Here is a 16,844-nt window from a genome sequence, read left to right as displayed (position 1 = left end):
AAAGTTTAAATCCCCTCCAGATGGTTTTGAGTTTAAAATCCCCCTACAAAACGTTTTGAGGTGGAAAACCTCTCTCTTCAATATTATTCTAAATCAAACTACAGTCACTAAATTCTATGACCGTAGCTAAATGGGGTTTTGAATTTAAAAAAAAAAAACAACAGATGATTTTGACGATAAAACTTCCCTTTTCGATATAAAATCTAAAGCAAACTATAGTCACTTAATTCCAACAGCGTATTCAAGAGAGGTTACATATTTCTACCAGTGGCGGGGCTCAATTAATAAAGTGCAGTGAATTGAAAAACACTAAATGTGGCTCAACAAAGATGGCTAAGACAGATTTTAGGAGTCAGTTATAGAGATCGGGTCTAAATCAAGGAAATCCTATGCCGAAATTGGAGTCGATCCCTTAATTAGATTGTGACAGAGCGTCGCATGAGGTTTGCGGGACGTGTTCTCCGACAAAATAAATTACACATAAGACGAGTTGCGATGACATCCTAGTACAACTTGGCGCCACACATTCATTGAGGTCCTCGGAGCAGGTGGTAAGAGGCTTCAGACATTATCAGTAACAGATTTTTGTGGAAACAGCTTGACGGCAAATGCGCCGAACGGCGCGGGAGAATCTAAGTCAGTATAAGAATAGCACGTTAGGTTTTTGAAATAAAACTTTTTAATAGCATTAAAATGCACTGTAGATACCTCAGAATATGCATTTTGTTAGCTTTCAATACCAGAAATAGCGCCTCCCCAGACCCCATTGCTGGCAACGGCCGGGAGTCTACCATTTTCCCACTAACTCCAGGAAGAACCTATTCTAGGGCACAATAAGCGTCTTCCGAAAGAATGATGGGTCAGAATGTAAAAAAGATTATATACACACACACATACATACATATAAATAATTTTTTTTTCGCGGACCCCCCCCCCCCCCCCGAAAAAAATCCTGGCTACGCCCATGTGGGACCAGACGTCCATCCGTGTTGTGTCCTTTATCCGACAGGTATTGGCCTAAATGTGTATTTTGTTAATGTCAGGCTTTTAGTCAGTTTTTTTTTTCTGTAATCCTTCTCTTTCAAATCTATTGGTACACAAACTTAATCATAGAACTAAACAGAAGTACATTTTAAGTTTTTATGATAACTTCCATGAAAAGTTCTTTGTATATTATAGGTTGTTTAAAAAAAAAAAGCTAGGTAGGCCACTCAGCAGAGTATTCTAAGTTGATCTGTAATTTTATTTTTTAATCTTTTGCATTTCCGATCATAACGTTAACGTTGAAATTGTGTTTTAACTGACAGTCCAGATCAGTGCATAGTTGAACAAAAGAGCAAAACAGACTCACCATACAGACTATTACAGACTGACATTTTGAAATGGATTTTTGACAAAAGGGGCCTACGATCCTGAATAAAAAACACGGTGTATGAATTTAAGTTACACTAGCTCTAGGCCTAATCCATGTGTGCGCATATGATGAATTAATATAGTAGTTTTACAACCTTTGGGTTAAAATGTTTCATCAAATAAATTAAAAGCGTAGTATTTAAAGTTTACTTCTTTTTGTCCTCTTTATGTGTTCTCCTTTGCGAGTGTAGGTGTCCTGTAAAACCTATTTTTAGTACTTTTAAAATACTTTAGTTTGGCAACACATACCATATTTCTTTTTACTCTTTGGTCCTAAAAAAAAAAAAAAAAAGCTTTCTGATAAAAAATTATTGATAATGTTTTTTTTTTAATTTATTCATATTTCTTAGTTTTGAAAAAATCAATTGCTTAAAAAAAAAGTATTTTTTTTTCCTTTCTAAAAGTGCATATTTTATTACGAGTCCAATCTATTTTTATCTGGGGCTCCTATAGGGGGAAAATTTGAATATTTTTTTATATTTTATTTTAAAGTATTATGACATACAGATTTAGACCTAAACCTTATAAAAAATGTATACGTATTCTAGATATAAAATTTGACACATCTACATCTAGATGTACAATACGACAGGGTTGAGCTGATTCAAAAGTTGCGACCTCGGCCTTTCTTTTTCTTCACAGAGGTTAAGGACGCTTCAGGCCATAGGTTGACACCCGGTCTCATCGAAGGACGGTATTTTGGGGAAGTTAGTTTATAAAGAATATCAAAATGGTGCAGAAAGTGTATTTTGATATTGCGAAAGATGGCCAACCCCTTGGCAGGGTTATTTTTCAGGTACAGTCTTATAATCTAGTGCTAGAGTAACTCATTAAGCTGATTAAGTAGATATATTATTATATATAAAACACATTCACATATAATAATTAATATGATAGTAGATCTAGATCTATTTAGAATCTACTATCTTATCTATTTTTAGTATTTTAATTTTCTAACTACTAAACTAGATCTAGATCTAGACTTCTAGTTAAACTAGGCTCAGCCTGAGGTCTAGATCTAGATTGTCTAGAACTAGAAAGAATGTCTAGCTATATTCAACTTCAAGATTGCTAAGATTCTCTAGATCATTTAGTCAATTTTTTAAATTTAGAATCGATCTTTACTTTTAAAGGGAAACTCCGATAGTTTTTCAAATTTTAGTTATTGACATATTTAAATTCTGCGTAAAAAGTTGTAATAGTAAACATTATATCATTTTTTATTTAAATGCTCGGAAAATTTTATATTTAATAAATTAGACAGAAAATTCTCCACGCCCCCCAAAAAACGGGATTCTGCGAGATGTTTTTAGTTTTTAAAAACGTGACGTCACGAAGGTGCTGGCTAAATATAGATCTAGACCTATATAACCGATAAACTCTCTAGTCTAGATCTAGACCTATCGGATCGCATTTATTGTTACGCTTCACAGCTAGATCTAGTCTCCACGTTGATTTATAATCGGTCATTGTTTATAAACCTCTATTTCTACTTGAAGAAAATTAAATATTGTTCTTCAGCTTGTTGCAGTAGTTCCAATCACAAAGATAAAATCAGCAAGTATGCTGATACAGAAATTAGTGTCTCTTTTCATTTGTTTCCAAGAGATGAAGTTTTAAAGGGAAAATGGGGAAAATTTATTCGCCTGAAGAGCAAATATTTTACAAAGGCATTAGCTAATTCCTGTTTATGCTCAAACCATTTTGAGAGAAGCTGTTTCAGCAACTTCACTGCTGTGGAAATGGGATTTAAAAAAAAAATTGAAGTTAATACCAGGTGCAGTACCAACAATACATTGGATTTCCAGGCCAAAGAATTCAATTAATGATACTACTGAGACATTTTAAACAACTGAAGTTCATAAATATAAATGAAATCAGATTTGTGAGCTAGAAATTTACTACGAATACTAGATCTACTATTAAATTTCTTATTTAATAAGTAGATCTATCGTCTACGAAACTCAATTCCAACTTTTTAACTTTTGACCTTGGGGGTGTGTCTCGCCGGCTGAGCCAGCGTCAAGCTCTCTCATCACTTTTTCCATGTCAACCAATGTTAGGTCGAAACAGCACAAAAAAATCATAATTTTCTTACGGTCAAACATACAGTCATAATTAATACACCATTAGAAATTTCTTTTAAAGTATTTTAATGATGTAATAACGAAAATTTTTTTTTATCAAAGATAATTTCTTTTTCGCCTCCCTATCAATGAGTATCAATAGGATTTGAGTGCACCGTCGTGACGTCACACAGAAATTCAGTGAAAATCTGACTGTTTTGGATGCGCAGAAAAATTATGTCACAAAAACATCAATTACTAAGTTATTCTTGCAAATAAAAAAAAAAGAATAATATATTCATTATCTATAAATCAAAACACATATTATATCAAAAATTGTCAAAACCATCGGAGTTACCCTTTAAATCTAAAAGGAAAAAACTCTAGACTATATCTAGATTCTTGATGTAGAGAGAGAATCTACTAGTTGATCTATAATTATAATCATTATAGATTCTATTTCTAATGTCTATATTATTGTAGATTTTTCTAGTCTTGTAGTGAATCTATAGTTTGTGACATCATAATGTCATAAATAGATAAGATGGGGTCCAGATCAGCGGTTCTCAACCTTTTTAGATCCTCGACCCCCTAGCCCTAATACAATTTCCACTAAGTGGCGACCCCCAACCAATAAAAAAAAATCCTTCCTTTGGGTAAGGTAAATGTTATTTAGCTAGTGTTAAAATTATGTTTCTTAAACTCAAAGATATGTTGTTGGAAATGGAAGAGGAAATCATGAAAAAAAATCTCAAATAGAACAGAATGACTGCAAACAATTGATCCAGAATTGTGTAACTGACATTGAAGAGAAATCAAATAAGAGCACGATCTGTGCATACACCACAAATATTTTTCCAAGAGATCTTTTACTTTTCCAAAAATTTAATCAACTTTGTCAATTACATCACATGCTGTTGAAATCTTCAAGAGGTTAGCATTCTATCTTTAAACTCACCATTATGTATGTATCTCAAGTAAACCAGTAATTGTGAACAAATTACGTCTGTGGACTCATCAAGCTGGATACTAAATATTGGATAAGGAGCAGAGACATCAGTTCCTGAATTACCTGATAGATAATATCAAGCCATGTCAACTATTCTCCTGTAAACAGTGTCATTAGATATGAAAATTGCAATAAATTTATTTGAAAATTCAGCTCCAATCATAACTTGTGCAATGTACTTGGCTGCTGACAGTAACTCCTTGGTAATGATGTGAGGTTTCAGAACTCATGCAATTCTGAAAGCCATGTAATAAGAAGCACTTGGGCTGCTATGTTTTCATTTAGTCTGAATTTCTTGACTCCATCAGCCTTCAAAACTAAAATACTGGATGTCCTTATCAGCAAAGCTCTGACAATTTTTCGGCCTCATACATTCAGCAGAGAGCAATTCTTTACAAATGACGCATTGGGGTATTTCAATTTCTGCTTAAGCTATACCGCAAAGAATTGTCCTTTTGTTTTCTTTTCTCAGCGTTCTTTTGTCAGTTGGGTTGTTCCATAATGAATTTATTTCCTTTTTAATCACATGAACTCTAATACAATGGCATATTATAACATAAATTTTCATTCACAACGTGATTAGATTTTCCCCATAGAAATTGTTGATCCCACATTGGTGTTACAATGCATTTAATTGACAGTTTAAAAATTTATTCTGCAATAACAGGCATTTTCGAATAACAATTATAGAAAGAAAAAAAAAGAAAAACAAAGAAGTAACTACCAAAAAAGTCATGTACACCTTCAAACAAAATGTAATTTGTATCTTCTGGCTTTATATCCATATTCTTAGATCTGTATTTGTTATCCCTACATTTTATGTTATGCATGCTTGACGATCGCTTCATAATTTTTTTTATAATCATATAATCTGAATAGTTGATTATTCCTGCAATATCGTAAATATTAATGTATATCGACTATAGTACAAATGTAATGCTTGTTACAGCACATTAGAAAAAAAAATTCTGATGAAAAATAGAAGGAAAAAAAAAACACAATTTTCCGATGGTCTTAGGCGACCCCTGGCAAATGGTCATTGGACCCCCCAAAGGGGTCATGACCCACAGGTTGAGAACCCCTGGTCTAGATCTAGAATGGAGATCTAGAGTAAAGTGCTAGAAATGAAGAACGCGAGAGTGAGGGAGTGGCGGGTTGGTACCGTCAGTTAGCTGATAGACCAACGTAACTTTTGTTTTTGTAAGTTCATTAGTAGAAATTAATTATGTTGAATCCCTGATTCCCGTATTCATTTGTATAGAAAAAAATATCAAAGTGCTATTGATTCAAAATACATTGAGTGACATTGTAGATATCTAGTCTAGATCTAGATCTGGATTCTACTAGATCTAGAATCTTGATAACTTGTTATACAGGCACAGGAATAGATCTAGCTAGAGTCTAGCTAGTCATTACGTTAAGTCATGATTCTCTACATTACTCTACAATCTAGATCCAATTTAGTTATAGTTTGATTTAGATTGACTCTAGAGATCTAGATCAATAACATCTACTACCATCTAGTCTAGATCTAGACTAGATTCTTAGTCTTAGTATAGTGTACTAAGTATAGAATAGATGAAGGTAGGCCCACGAAAGTTTTGAGTAGACCTACGTTTGTAGCTGATCCACTGCATCGGTAACACTTTTGAGCCCAGATCTAGAGTAGATTATATTCATTATATAGACATAGATCCAGATCTAGTCTAGATATCATCTCTATTGATCTAGATTTAGATTGTAGATCTAATCATCTCATCTAATATTATATATAAATATATATATATATATATATATATATATATATATTATAATTTATATATATATATATGACAAAATAGTGGATTGCGAAAGTGTTACGCATTCTGGTGTCAAAATATGCATTTTGACCATCAGTGTTACACAATTGGACTTTTTTTGGTAGGCAGATCTGGGTGGGTATCGCAAAGCGTACCTTTCCTCGATCGGATTTCTCCCCTAGTTACTAAGTTTGATCGGGCTGATGGAAGTCTCAATGAGATTCAAAGAAAATATATCTAAAACATGTTTTAATATCTTTAATTTTCACTATGAAGTCATTTTCTTTTTACTCCAGCGCAAGAACACCATCTACTGCCACCTTTCCCATGCTCTACAACTTCTAATAGTCTCTTTGAGCTTAGGAGCCATCAATCTTAAAAATAGCCATAAGCCAATGACCCATTTCCTTCACTTCCAGGTAGTAAAAAAAAATAATTCCAGACCTCTTGAATTTGACCTCATCATGAACTTAGCCTTTACAAGGAAAAGGAAATAGTATGTGTCGGAAGTGAAGAAAAAAAGGTGCATGCACAGTAGCAATATAGTAGTAAATTGGTAAACATTCAAACAAAAAAGTTTTAGCAATAAAAAGTGAACCAATCGAGCCTCTATACAAATCGGGGCTGTTGTTGCTCAAGCGAAGTAACACGCTAAAATTCTCTGTATCTCTTGAAAATCCCAATAGACCTCATTCATCAATCATAAAGAAACAACATTGAGCCAGGTGCTTCCCTATCTCTTCTATAGATACAACTTAAGGCCTGATTCAAATCAACTATGGTTATCACATGACGTTTTGTTTCATTGTTTGTTTTGTTTCATTGTTTTTTCATTGGTTTTCACATTACCGTTTGCTTAGGTGAATGAGCTCCAAATAGCTAGTGACTCAATTCACAACATATATTATATAATTATAACACACGTTTCCTTATTAAATGTGTCTATAAGCCAAATAAAAAAGTCTCTTAGAGCAGATGAGTCATCAGACGAAAAAAAAATATAGCCCTAAGCCCATGAACTTTCTCCTTCATTACCTGAAGGTAAATAAAAAAAATTCCACACCTATTGAGTTTGGACCTGATCATGAACTTTGCTTATACAAGGAAAAGCAACATGAGTTGGAAATGAAGAAAAAAAGGTGCCTGTATAGTAGCAATATATCAGTCCTTTTGTAAACTTTCAAATAAAGAAGTTTTAGTAATAATAGGATGAGCTGATTAAATTGTATACACATTGCAACTGCTTTAGGGTGTGCTTTACCCTAGGTCTAGACAATCTTTATATTCTAGTCTAGATCTATATTCTAGATCTCGTACTACTATAAATGAATAATGTAAATAACAATTTTGATCTAGAACATAGATCCTATATTGATTGTGACATGTTCATGATTTGGATGTGATGTCTGATCAATCTTCTTATCTACTCTCTTACCTTACTTAAGTCTTATAGAACCCATAAATAATGATTGAATGATCTTAGATTCTAGAATCTAGACCAGTCTTCAGTCTAAATAGATCTGTTTATTGATTTGATCTAGATCTATAGGAAAGCACACCTCTGCCCTCTTGATAAGTCTATAAGCCTAATTGCTGCCATTCTTTTTCTTTTTTTTTAGATCTAGATCCAAATCTATTTATCAGTAAAAATAGATCCATATTGTAATGCATCACTGCGCATATAGATTATTTCTAATAAATCTAATTAAAAGTCAAAGTGGGGTAGGGTCAGTATGGTCAAGTGTAAAAATTCTCCAGCAAATTTCACAAAATAAACATTATGAAAGTTAAAACTTCAGTACAGAGTGTATTCTTTTTCATGTAGAGTTTTAAATTATTATTTAAACAATATATATATGCTTAATTTATATTAAGTATGATTTTCTTTTTATTTTCCAGTTGTTTAACGATGATGTTCCAAAAACAGCAGGTACTTTTTATTTTTATGACATTTTGGTAGCATCTGGGTTTTTTTTTCATCAACTTGTAGTCTCAATTCTTATTAATTGTAAAAGTAAAGTACCCTTTTCAGACCTTGTGATCTAGAGCACATTTTTGGATAGTATTTACACTAACCTACACATTTTTTTTATCTTGCCTTTGAAAAAAGTAGTAAAACGACTCAAAAATAAAAATTTTAACATGAAGGTAACCAAAACATTCCAATGCATGAGATTCAATTATACTAGATTTATTTGGTTTTCAGGTATATCTTCAGTAGATTTAGTATTTAGTAAGTGGATTGAAATATTAGTTGCAGAATTCCCTCTCGAGGATCTTAATTTTAATTTCTACTTTGAGTTTATTCATGGTGAAACTGAGTGTAATTAGTACAGGTGATTAGCATAAAAACAAGGAAATTTAACAAGATATACTTGATTATGAAGTGGAGAAACAATCTAGCTATAAAAGACATAGCATAGGCATAAGGATGGCCCCCAGGTGGGGCTTGAACTTCCGGCCACACATGAAAGGAGGAATTCATGCAGAGGTTGAAAAGAACGTGCAACATGCCAAGACGGGTGTGAATAAATGATCACTTAGTCGACGGGGGCCTCCTGACAGAGAGATCAGTCAAGAGCCAATTTCTCATCCTGGCCACAAGATAAAAGCCTTTCTCGGGTCACATGGTTCATAAAAGGGGCGTGCTTGCCTCAAACCATTTGGACATCTGAATCAGCCATAATAATGTAGACATATTAAGCTTAATGGATACAAACTTAATTGTGAATAATTTTTATTAATTTTTAATTTTTCCAATTCAAATAAATGGATATTTTTATTCATATTTGTAATTTTTTTACATCTGTTTAGAAAATTTTCGTGCTCTTTGTACTGGTGAAAAAGGATATGGTTATAAAGGCAGCACTTTTCATAGAATAATTCCTGGTTTTATGTGCCAAGGCGGAGACTTTACTAACCACAATGGCACTGGTGGAAAGAGTATCTATGGTGAAAAGTTTAAGGATGAAAACTTTAAGCTAAAACATGAAGGTCCAGGTAATTATATCTTTATGGCTTGTTTATTATCAATGCATGTACACCAATAGTCAACAAAATAATGATCAAGTCAGCTAAATATATTATTTTGTCCTGAAATTATTTCAATTATCGGTAGCTTTAAATGGGTGAAGTTAAAACTGTTAAATTTGAGTTCTAAAAACTTGGACTATGTAAGTTAAGGCTCTCTAAACAAATAGAAAATTAAATTTTTCAATAATAAAATAACACTCAATGTAAGATCCTCTTGTTCCGTTCTGCGCACATGGCATCAAACTCTCTACTCTGAGATTGGTCATAGGCAACTTCCAGTCTGTCCCCAGCAAGAAATATGCTTTCATCATCACATTATTTAAAAAAATTAGAATTGAAATTTCTAAATGTGTTTTAATTATTTTTGCATTTTTTACTAAATATTTGAAATGTTAATTTCAGGAATTTTGTCCATGGCCAATGCAGGACCTAACACCAATGGTTCCCAGTTTTTTATTTGCACTGAAAAGACAGACTGGTAAAGTGAACTTGTCTTAATAGTTAATTATATTTTTATTTTAAAATCAACTAAAAAAAAAAAAAAAAAAAGGAAAAGCTTTAGCTAAAAGAATAGATAATACCAAAGGTTTGTCAGACATGAAATAAAAAAAAAAGGGGAAAAAATCCTTGTTTGAATTTTAGCAGAAAAAAATAACTTGCAAGATTATCTGCAAATATACATTTCTCCATTGCCCACAAAAAGATTTTATGAAATAAAATATCTTAATAAATTTTTTAATGTGGTGGATAGCGGAATATTTGACAATTAATAAATAAGCTATAAACTATAGTTTTACCAGAATTTCATGTAGACATTGCTAGAATCAGTTAGTGAGAATTAGAACAATGTTTAAATAAATTTAGTGTGTGTTTAGGATTCAATAAAGAAATTAAGTAATACTCATGATTGTAGTGTTTGGCATACCTTATGGGTAGCAGGTAAAACATTTGTTCAATAGAAGACAAAGAGGAAATATTAAATAGTGTCAGGTTTTAACCTAAAGACAAATAGTAAACTTTTGGTAATTAATTATTTTGTTTGTATCTAACAAGGGAAGAATGTCATGGTATAAGTTGAATTTCATGGTAACATTCACCCAGATACTCTCTCCCCTTCCCCACCCTCTTTCCCAACTGGTCCAGACAAGTGATAGGATCGTAGTGCAGTGAGAAAGCAAAAAGTATGAAATTACACAAAATAAAATCTAATAGATAAAAATATTTCTAGTTGCACAGATTTTTTAAATTGTTAATCTAGATCTATTAAAAATTAAATTACATGATTGATCCAAACTAATTGATACAATTACACTTTTTTTATAAGCTTTGTTTTTTTTTTATGTATTTTATTTTGTTTAAATGTCTTCTTATAAACACTTTTGTGTTTGGTCTATAATTATTTCTTTTTTTTTCTTTTAGTTGATTATATATTTCTTTTTTCTGATTAAATCAATAAGAAAATTTATTATCAAAGTGTTCAAATGTTTCAGTAGTTTTTTTCAGTGGCTTGAGTTTCGATGAGTAATCAATATAGTTTCTTTTGAGGGTAAATGGTATTCTCAAAAATGTGTTTACTTTCGTCAACATAGGTTTACTTTTTAGACCTGCATATTCCCAGTTCTTTCCTTTGGCTGAGCTTGACCACCATGTTTCTGGTAGTAATATTAATGCTAGAATGATATGTTTCATACAAGGTTGTGTTTACCCAGCTGACTGATTTCTCTCTTCAGGTTGTGTTTACCTAGCTGACTGAATGTTTCTATATTCTCATGTTGTGTATACCTGACTGACTGAATGTTTCTGTCTTCTCATGTTGTGTTTACCTAGCTGACTGAATGTTTCTGTCTTCTCGTGTTGTGTTTACCTAGCTGACTGAATGTTTCTGTCTTCTCAGGTTGTGTTTACCTAGCTGACTGAATGTTTCTATATTCTCAGGTTGTGTTTACCTAACTGACTGAATGTTTCTATATTCTCAGGTTGTGTTTACCTAACTGACTGAATGTTTCTATCTTCTCCGGTTGTGTTTACCTAACTGACTTAATGTTTTTATCTTCTCAGGTTGTGTTTACCTAGCTGACTGAATGTTTCTATATTCTCAGGTTGTGTTTACCTAACTGACTGAATGTTTCTATCTTCTCAGGTTGTGTTTTCCTAACTGACTGAATGTTTCTATATTCTCAGGTTGTGTTTACCTAGCTGACTGAATGTTTCTATATTCTCAGGTTGTGTTTACCTAACTGACTGAACGTTTCTATCTTCTCAGGTTGTGTTTACCTAACTGACTGAATGTTTCTATCTTCTCCGGTTGTGTTTACCTAGCTGACTGAATGTTTCTATATTCTCAGGTTGTGTTTACCTAGCTGACTGAATGTTTCTATATTCTCAGGTTGTGTTTACCTAACTGACTGAACGTTTCTATCTTCTCAGGTTGTGTTTTCCTAACTGACTGAATGTTTCTATATTCTCAGGTTGTGTTTACCTAGCTGACTGAATGTTTCTATATTCTCAGGTTGTGTTTACCTAACTGACTGAACGTTTCTATCTTCTCAGGTTGTGTTTACCTAACTGACTGAATGTTTCTATCTTCTCAGGTTGTGTTTACCTAACTGACTGAATGTTTCTATCTTCTCAGGTTGTGTTTACCTAGCTGACTGAATGTTTCTATCTTCTCAGGTTGTGTTTACCTAGCTGACTGAATGTTTCTATCTTTTCAGGTTGTGTTTACCTAACTGACTGAATGTTTCTATATTCTCAGGTTGTGTTTACCTAGCTGACTGAATGTTTCTATCTTTTCAGGTTGTGTTTACCTAACTGACTGAATGTTTCTATATTCTCAGGTTGTGTTTACCTAGCTGACTGAATATTTCTGTCTTCTCAGGTTGTGTTTACCTAACTGACTGAATGTTTCTATATTCTCAGGTTGGATGGCAAGCATGTTGTATTTGGTAAAGTCATTGAAGGCATGGAGGTGGTCAGGGCCATGGAGGCATGTGGTAGTCCAGATGGCAAGCCCAAGAGCAAAGTGACCATAGCTGACTGTGGTCAGTTGTAGGAGAGAATGCACTTCACTTTTTTTCCCTCTAACATTTGTTTGTTGCACTCGTCAAGAGACAAACATCACCTCTGCACTAGTTGGCTACTTTACTTTTCAACTATTTAGTTCATGCTGTTCCATTATTTTAATATACACAATTATTTTTACACATTAATGTAGAACAAAAGTTTGATGTTTAATTTTTTGTTAATGTTGTCTGTGTATAACTGACTGTATCATGTGTTCTTAGTCTCAAATATTGTAACGGCTTTGAATTTCAACTTTCTTGTCAAAAAGTTTATTCATATTGTATTTTTTTTTAGGATATGAACAAAAATTAAATAAAAAAAATTGTGTTATCAAGCTATTGCTCAAACAATTTTGATTGATTCCAGTTTATTTATCTGCCTCTGCTACACTGGGTTGTTCTAGCAATCTCATATTACCACTCAATGACCCTGACCCAGAGAGTAGTGACATTTTGTGTTTGTTCTGCTTTTTTTTTTTACTTCTATACATTTAGATCTGGATCCATTATTTGTTTTCTGTTGAGAACTATTTCATTGTATACTCAAAGATTTGATTTGTTGTTGAAGTAGATGACAAAGAAACTGACATGATCTTCTCAGTTGGAATAAACATCTTTCCATTTCCTTAGTTTTGCTTTGACTTGTCATTTTCATAGTGAAGTACTAGATGTTACATCCACTTAATAGACAATTTCTGAGTGAACAGACAAGTCAATCAAAAATTCTTAAATGAGTACAACACTTTGTTGTTGATTTTTTAGGGCAATAAATTGAGTTAGAAGCCCAAACCAGAAATTCATTACAGTGACCAATATGGAGGTCTACAAGGCATGCGTTTTGAGTTCGCTTCTGTACGGCACAGAGAAAAATTAACTCATTCTGAAGGAACATGAGAAGAGATCGTGTGCACCACTGAAATCCTTGCTCAAACGGGTCTTCCTACCATCTTCGCACTCCCCAGGCCTGGCTTGGTCATATGGAGAGCAATCGCATCCCAAAAGTCATCCTTTATGGGCAACTCGCGAGCTGAAGAAAAAACTGGTCGTCCCCACCTCCGTTGTGTGGATGCAATCAAACGGCACCTCAATCCAGTGGATAACTCTTAGGAAGACATAGCCCTAGACCGCATGAAGTGGAGAGAGTGGATTCTCAGCTGTGGAAGGCGTGCCAAACGTAAACTGGCTGGTTCGTGTCACCAAACTCCAAAGCGAAAGCCGGGAGTGTCTTTCCAAAATAGGGCTCCACAGTCATTTGAAGGTGTTCTACGATAGGAACCATAGTGGTTACGAGGAGGCCAACAACACAAAATTGACACCTATTTAGTTACTTTCATGAACTATTATTACAAACTTCAGTTATAGTATTTTATAATATATTGCGTTAGTACTGTAAAGGGGGACTAGTTCTAGTACTTTAACATGATGGATATACAGTGGGTCACGTGTTGAACTATTTTACAAAGAGGAGCCAAACGCTTGTCGATAATTGCCTACTATCTATATAGGCCTATGATTGTGTAGGCCACTATTAAGATGTGATTGGCATCTTTTCCTAGTAGGTTAATTGTATATTAGCACTTATGTTGCATGGTTCAATAAGGGCCTGACACTTAGAACTGATCATACAAAAATGATTAAGAAATAACAAATGGGTGTGACAGTGTGTAACATAAAATATTTGACCCTCAAACTGAATGAAGTGTATATAGACCTGTATAAATAGAGAGAAGTTACGAATTAAACAAGAAAAACATTACAAAATGCTTTAAAAACAATATCTTCTTTATACAACTTATAATAAAGCTGGTCTTCCAATTCGAAGCGACAAGTGCAGCATATAGAGCAGAACGTCAAAATGGATGAAATATTCGTTGTCTCTTAAGAGAGCATTTGGATTTCTTTTTATAACGTATGAATGTTAGATTTTTTAAAAATTGAACATTTTTTCATCCCGCCACTTTCTTTCCACCCCCTCCACCCCCACCCCCCGCGGGGGGGGGGGGGGATTCTGGTTAAGTGAATGTACAAGGCTTTCTGCGCAAGAAACCTTGTTCATGTCCATATTTTCCGGCTTCCTGTTTTCTCTCCACTTTGTTCATTTGTACAAAAAGATGTTCATTAGCAGACGGAGCGTAAAATTATTCAAGTAATGATTTAACGATTAAACATTTGAATCAATGCTTTACATTCGCTAATCCCCCAACGCTATAGTCTTTTCAAGAACGCAATAGTCCTTTCAAAACCGATGTTTGATCTAGACCTAGATTTAGTTTCTAGCCAAATTTACATTTATTTTTTTTTACTTTGAAAAATTATATCGGTCAAACTAGAGTTTTCCTCGTATGGCCAACGAGCTAGTAATCGATAGCCTATAACATCAACTGTGAAATATTTTTAGATTGCAGCGTCCTCCCACACAGGCTCAATGAAGGAGTGACTTTGAATAGAGGTACCGGTATTGTACAAACACAAAATATTAAAAGCCTTTGGTGGTAAACATTGAAATTTTATTCTTAAATTTACATTTCAATTGCAGAAAAAAATGCAGCATTTTCAAATGCAGTCATCTTACTGAAAAAGTTTTAAATGTTTGAATTACCGGTACTTTATTTTGAACCTACCGTTAAGATATTTGTCTGTTTTGCAAGTTTGATATCAAGCACTCATCCTTCTCGTATCCAGTAGGAGAAAAACAAAACAACATCTTTAGGCCTGAGGGAATTTTTGAAGACATCAACATAGATGGTGAATGTACTTTGTTTAGTGCTACTTTGAAAACCTTGTTGTGAACTTGTAGCAAGACCAGTGACTTCTACTGTACTGACAGGTTAGTCCAGCGGTACTTCGTGGTCCCAACTTGTATTACTATAATAATTACATATAATAATAAGGAGTTTATTTACAAACAAACAAAAAACAGATCATAAATAAATACGGAAATAAAGGCAGCATTCTCCTTCGCCAACAAAATAAAATAAAATAATGAAAAATCAAAATAGTAGTACAGGTACAGATCATAACAATCGAATGACCGCCATCATTGAGAATCACTATTGTCACATTTGAAAACAAAACTTTGTGTTTAAATACCACTCAACTTTTTAATCTGGTCTTTATAGTAGAAACAAAAAAGTAACATACAGGAGAGGGTCTCTTTCTAACTAGAGACTTAGTAGACAGTGGCATAGCTAGAAATTAGCCATCATTTGGGGGCCCCGGGGGCTTGAACTCTTTGGGAGCCCCTGCATTTTGTGTAATATTTGAATATGTAACGTAAAAAGGAAATTTCGAACACTTACTTGGGGGCCCGGGGGGATTTTCCAATTCTCCGCTTCCCCCCCCCCTAGCTACGCCACTGTAAGTAGTCATTTAATATTTACAGAAACCAACTGATTAATAACACAAATAGGCATACATAAAATCTACATAGCTCGTTATAGAAAAACACTAATTTCCATTCTATTGAGTAATAAGGTCAGAGTACAATAACATCACATTTTATAAATATTACAAAGACTAAAGTGGACTAACTCTTTTTGACATTTTGACCCTTACTATCCCTCTTGCTACATCTTTAGGCCTCAGGGCATTTCAATGTGAAGACACCAACATAGATGGTGAATGTACTCTGTATAGTGCTACTTTGAAAACCTTGTCTTTTACATTGCAGTGGCAATGAAAGTTGTTGTTTTATTTTTTTAGCTCATCTCGCCATGTGGGGAAAAAATGCAAGATTCCCGGTGAATATTTCCCTTGATTGCCTGCCTTCGTAAACGTTATGGTTTCAGACAGAGGCAGAAAGAAAGTAGACAGGGAAAACCCAAAGCCGATCGCTAGTATTTTTCTATGAAAGTTTCCCCTTTCAGACCTTGTGGTCTATAGGGCAGATGATGTAAAGATCATATGTTTCTGTTGTGAGTTGGGTTTTCCAGCGCGTTGATTTAGGGGGTAGACATAAGTTCCTTGAACTCCCAGGTTCCCCCGCCTCGACAGTATAAACCAAAGCAAAGAGTAATGGCATGTAGAGCTTTGGCTTACTGAACCTTGAATACATGTCATTCAACTGAACAGCTATTGTTCAACATGAACAAAATTAATAACAACGATAAGTTAACTTACATGAGTTAACAACAAGAGTGTACGTTCAACAATTGAATGAATGTATGAATATTATGACATGAATGATGAATGAAGATCAATAGTATTTACAAGGGCAAATACAAGTTATGCATATTATGCAAATGAAATATAGCACACCTTAAGCTCGGTGACATAATTCAATCAGGGTCCGCGAAGCCAACACACAATCATTCACAATGCCATGGATGCACAGACCACACCAAAACAAATCAGGCTGACTATAACAGAGTCCCAAGCCTGCGTCCCTAAACAAGAAAATACGCATTCCTTGAGACAGCCATTAAAATATTACATTAATAACGATTTCAAAACTACCCCGCGA

General features: G+C 33.8%; 1 protein-coding gene across 1 annotated transcript; it reads left to right on the top strand.

The window, feature by feature from the left end:
* Positions 1–2,049: 2,049 nt before the first annotated feature.
* LOC129924522 (peptidyl-prolyl cis-trans isomerase A-like) lies at positions 2,050–13,011 on the top strand. Its single transcript, XM_056019649.1, has 5 exons — positions 2,050–2,209; positions 8,187–8,217; positions 9,102–9,287; positions 9,723–9,798; positions 12,240–13,011. The coding sequence occupies exons 1-5, from the start codon at positions 2,144–2,146 to the stop codon at positions 12,370–12,372; spliced, it is 492 nt and encodes a 163-aa protein (XP_055875624.1). The 5' UTR covers positions 2,050–2,143; the 3' UTR covers positions 12,373–13,011.
* The last annotated feature ends 3,833 nt before the right edge of the window (positions 13,012–16,844 follow it).

The sequence above is a fragment of the Biomphalaria glabrata genome, chromosome 2, assembly GCF_947242115.1.
Source record: "Biomphalaria glabrata chromosome 2, xgBioGlab47.1, whole genome shotgun sequence".
Classification (NCBI taxonomy): Eukaryota; Metazoa; Mollusca; class Gastropoda; family Planorbidae; genus Biomphalaria; species Biomphalaria glabrata.
The sequence above is the reverse complement of the archived record's forward strand: the minus strand, read 5'-3'. Positions and strand labels throughout refer to the sequence as shown.

Excerpts from the sequence above, each read along its gene's own strand:
- LOC129924522 (XM_056019649.1), top strand. The coding sequence starts at position 2,144 with ATGGTGCAGAAAGTGTATTTTGATATTGCGAAAGATGGCCAACCCCTT. Across the intron at positions 8,218-9,101 it reads TGATGTTCCAAAAACAGCAG|AAAATTTTCGTGCTCTTTGT; the intron begins GTACTTTTTATT and ends ACATCTGTTTAG. Across the intron at positions 9,799-12,239 it reads TGCACTGAAAAGACAGACTG|GTTGGATGGCAAGCATGTTG; the intron begins GTAAAGTGAACT and ends CTATATTCTCAG.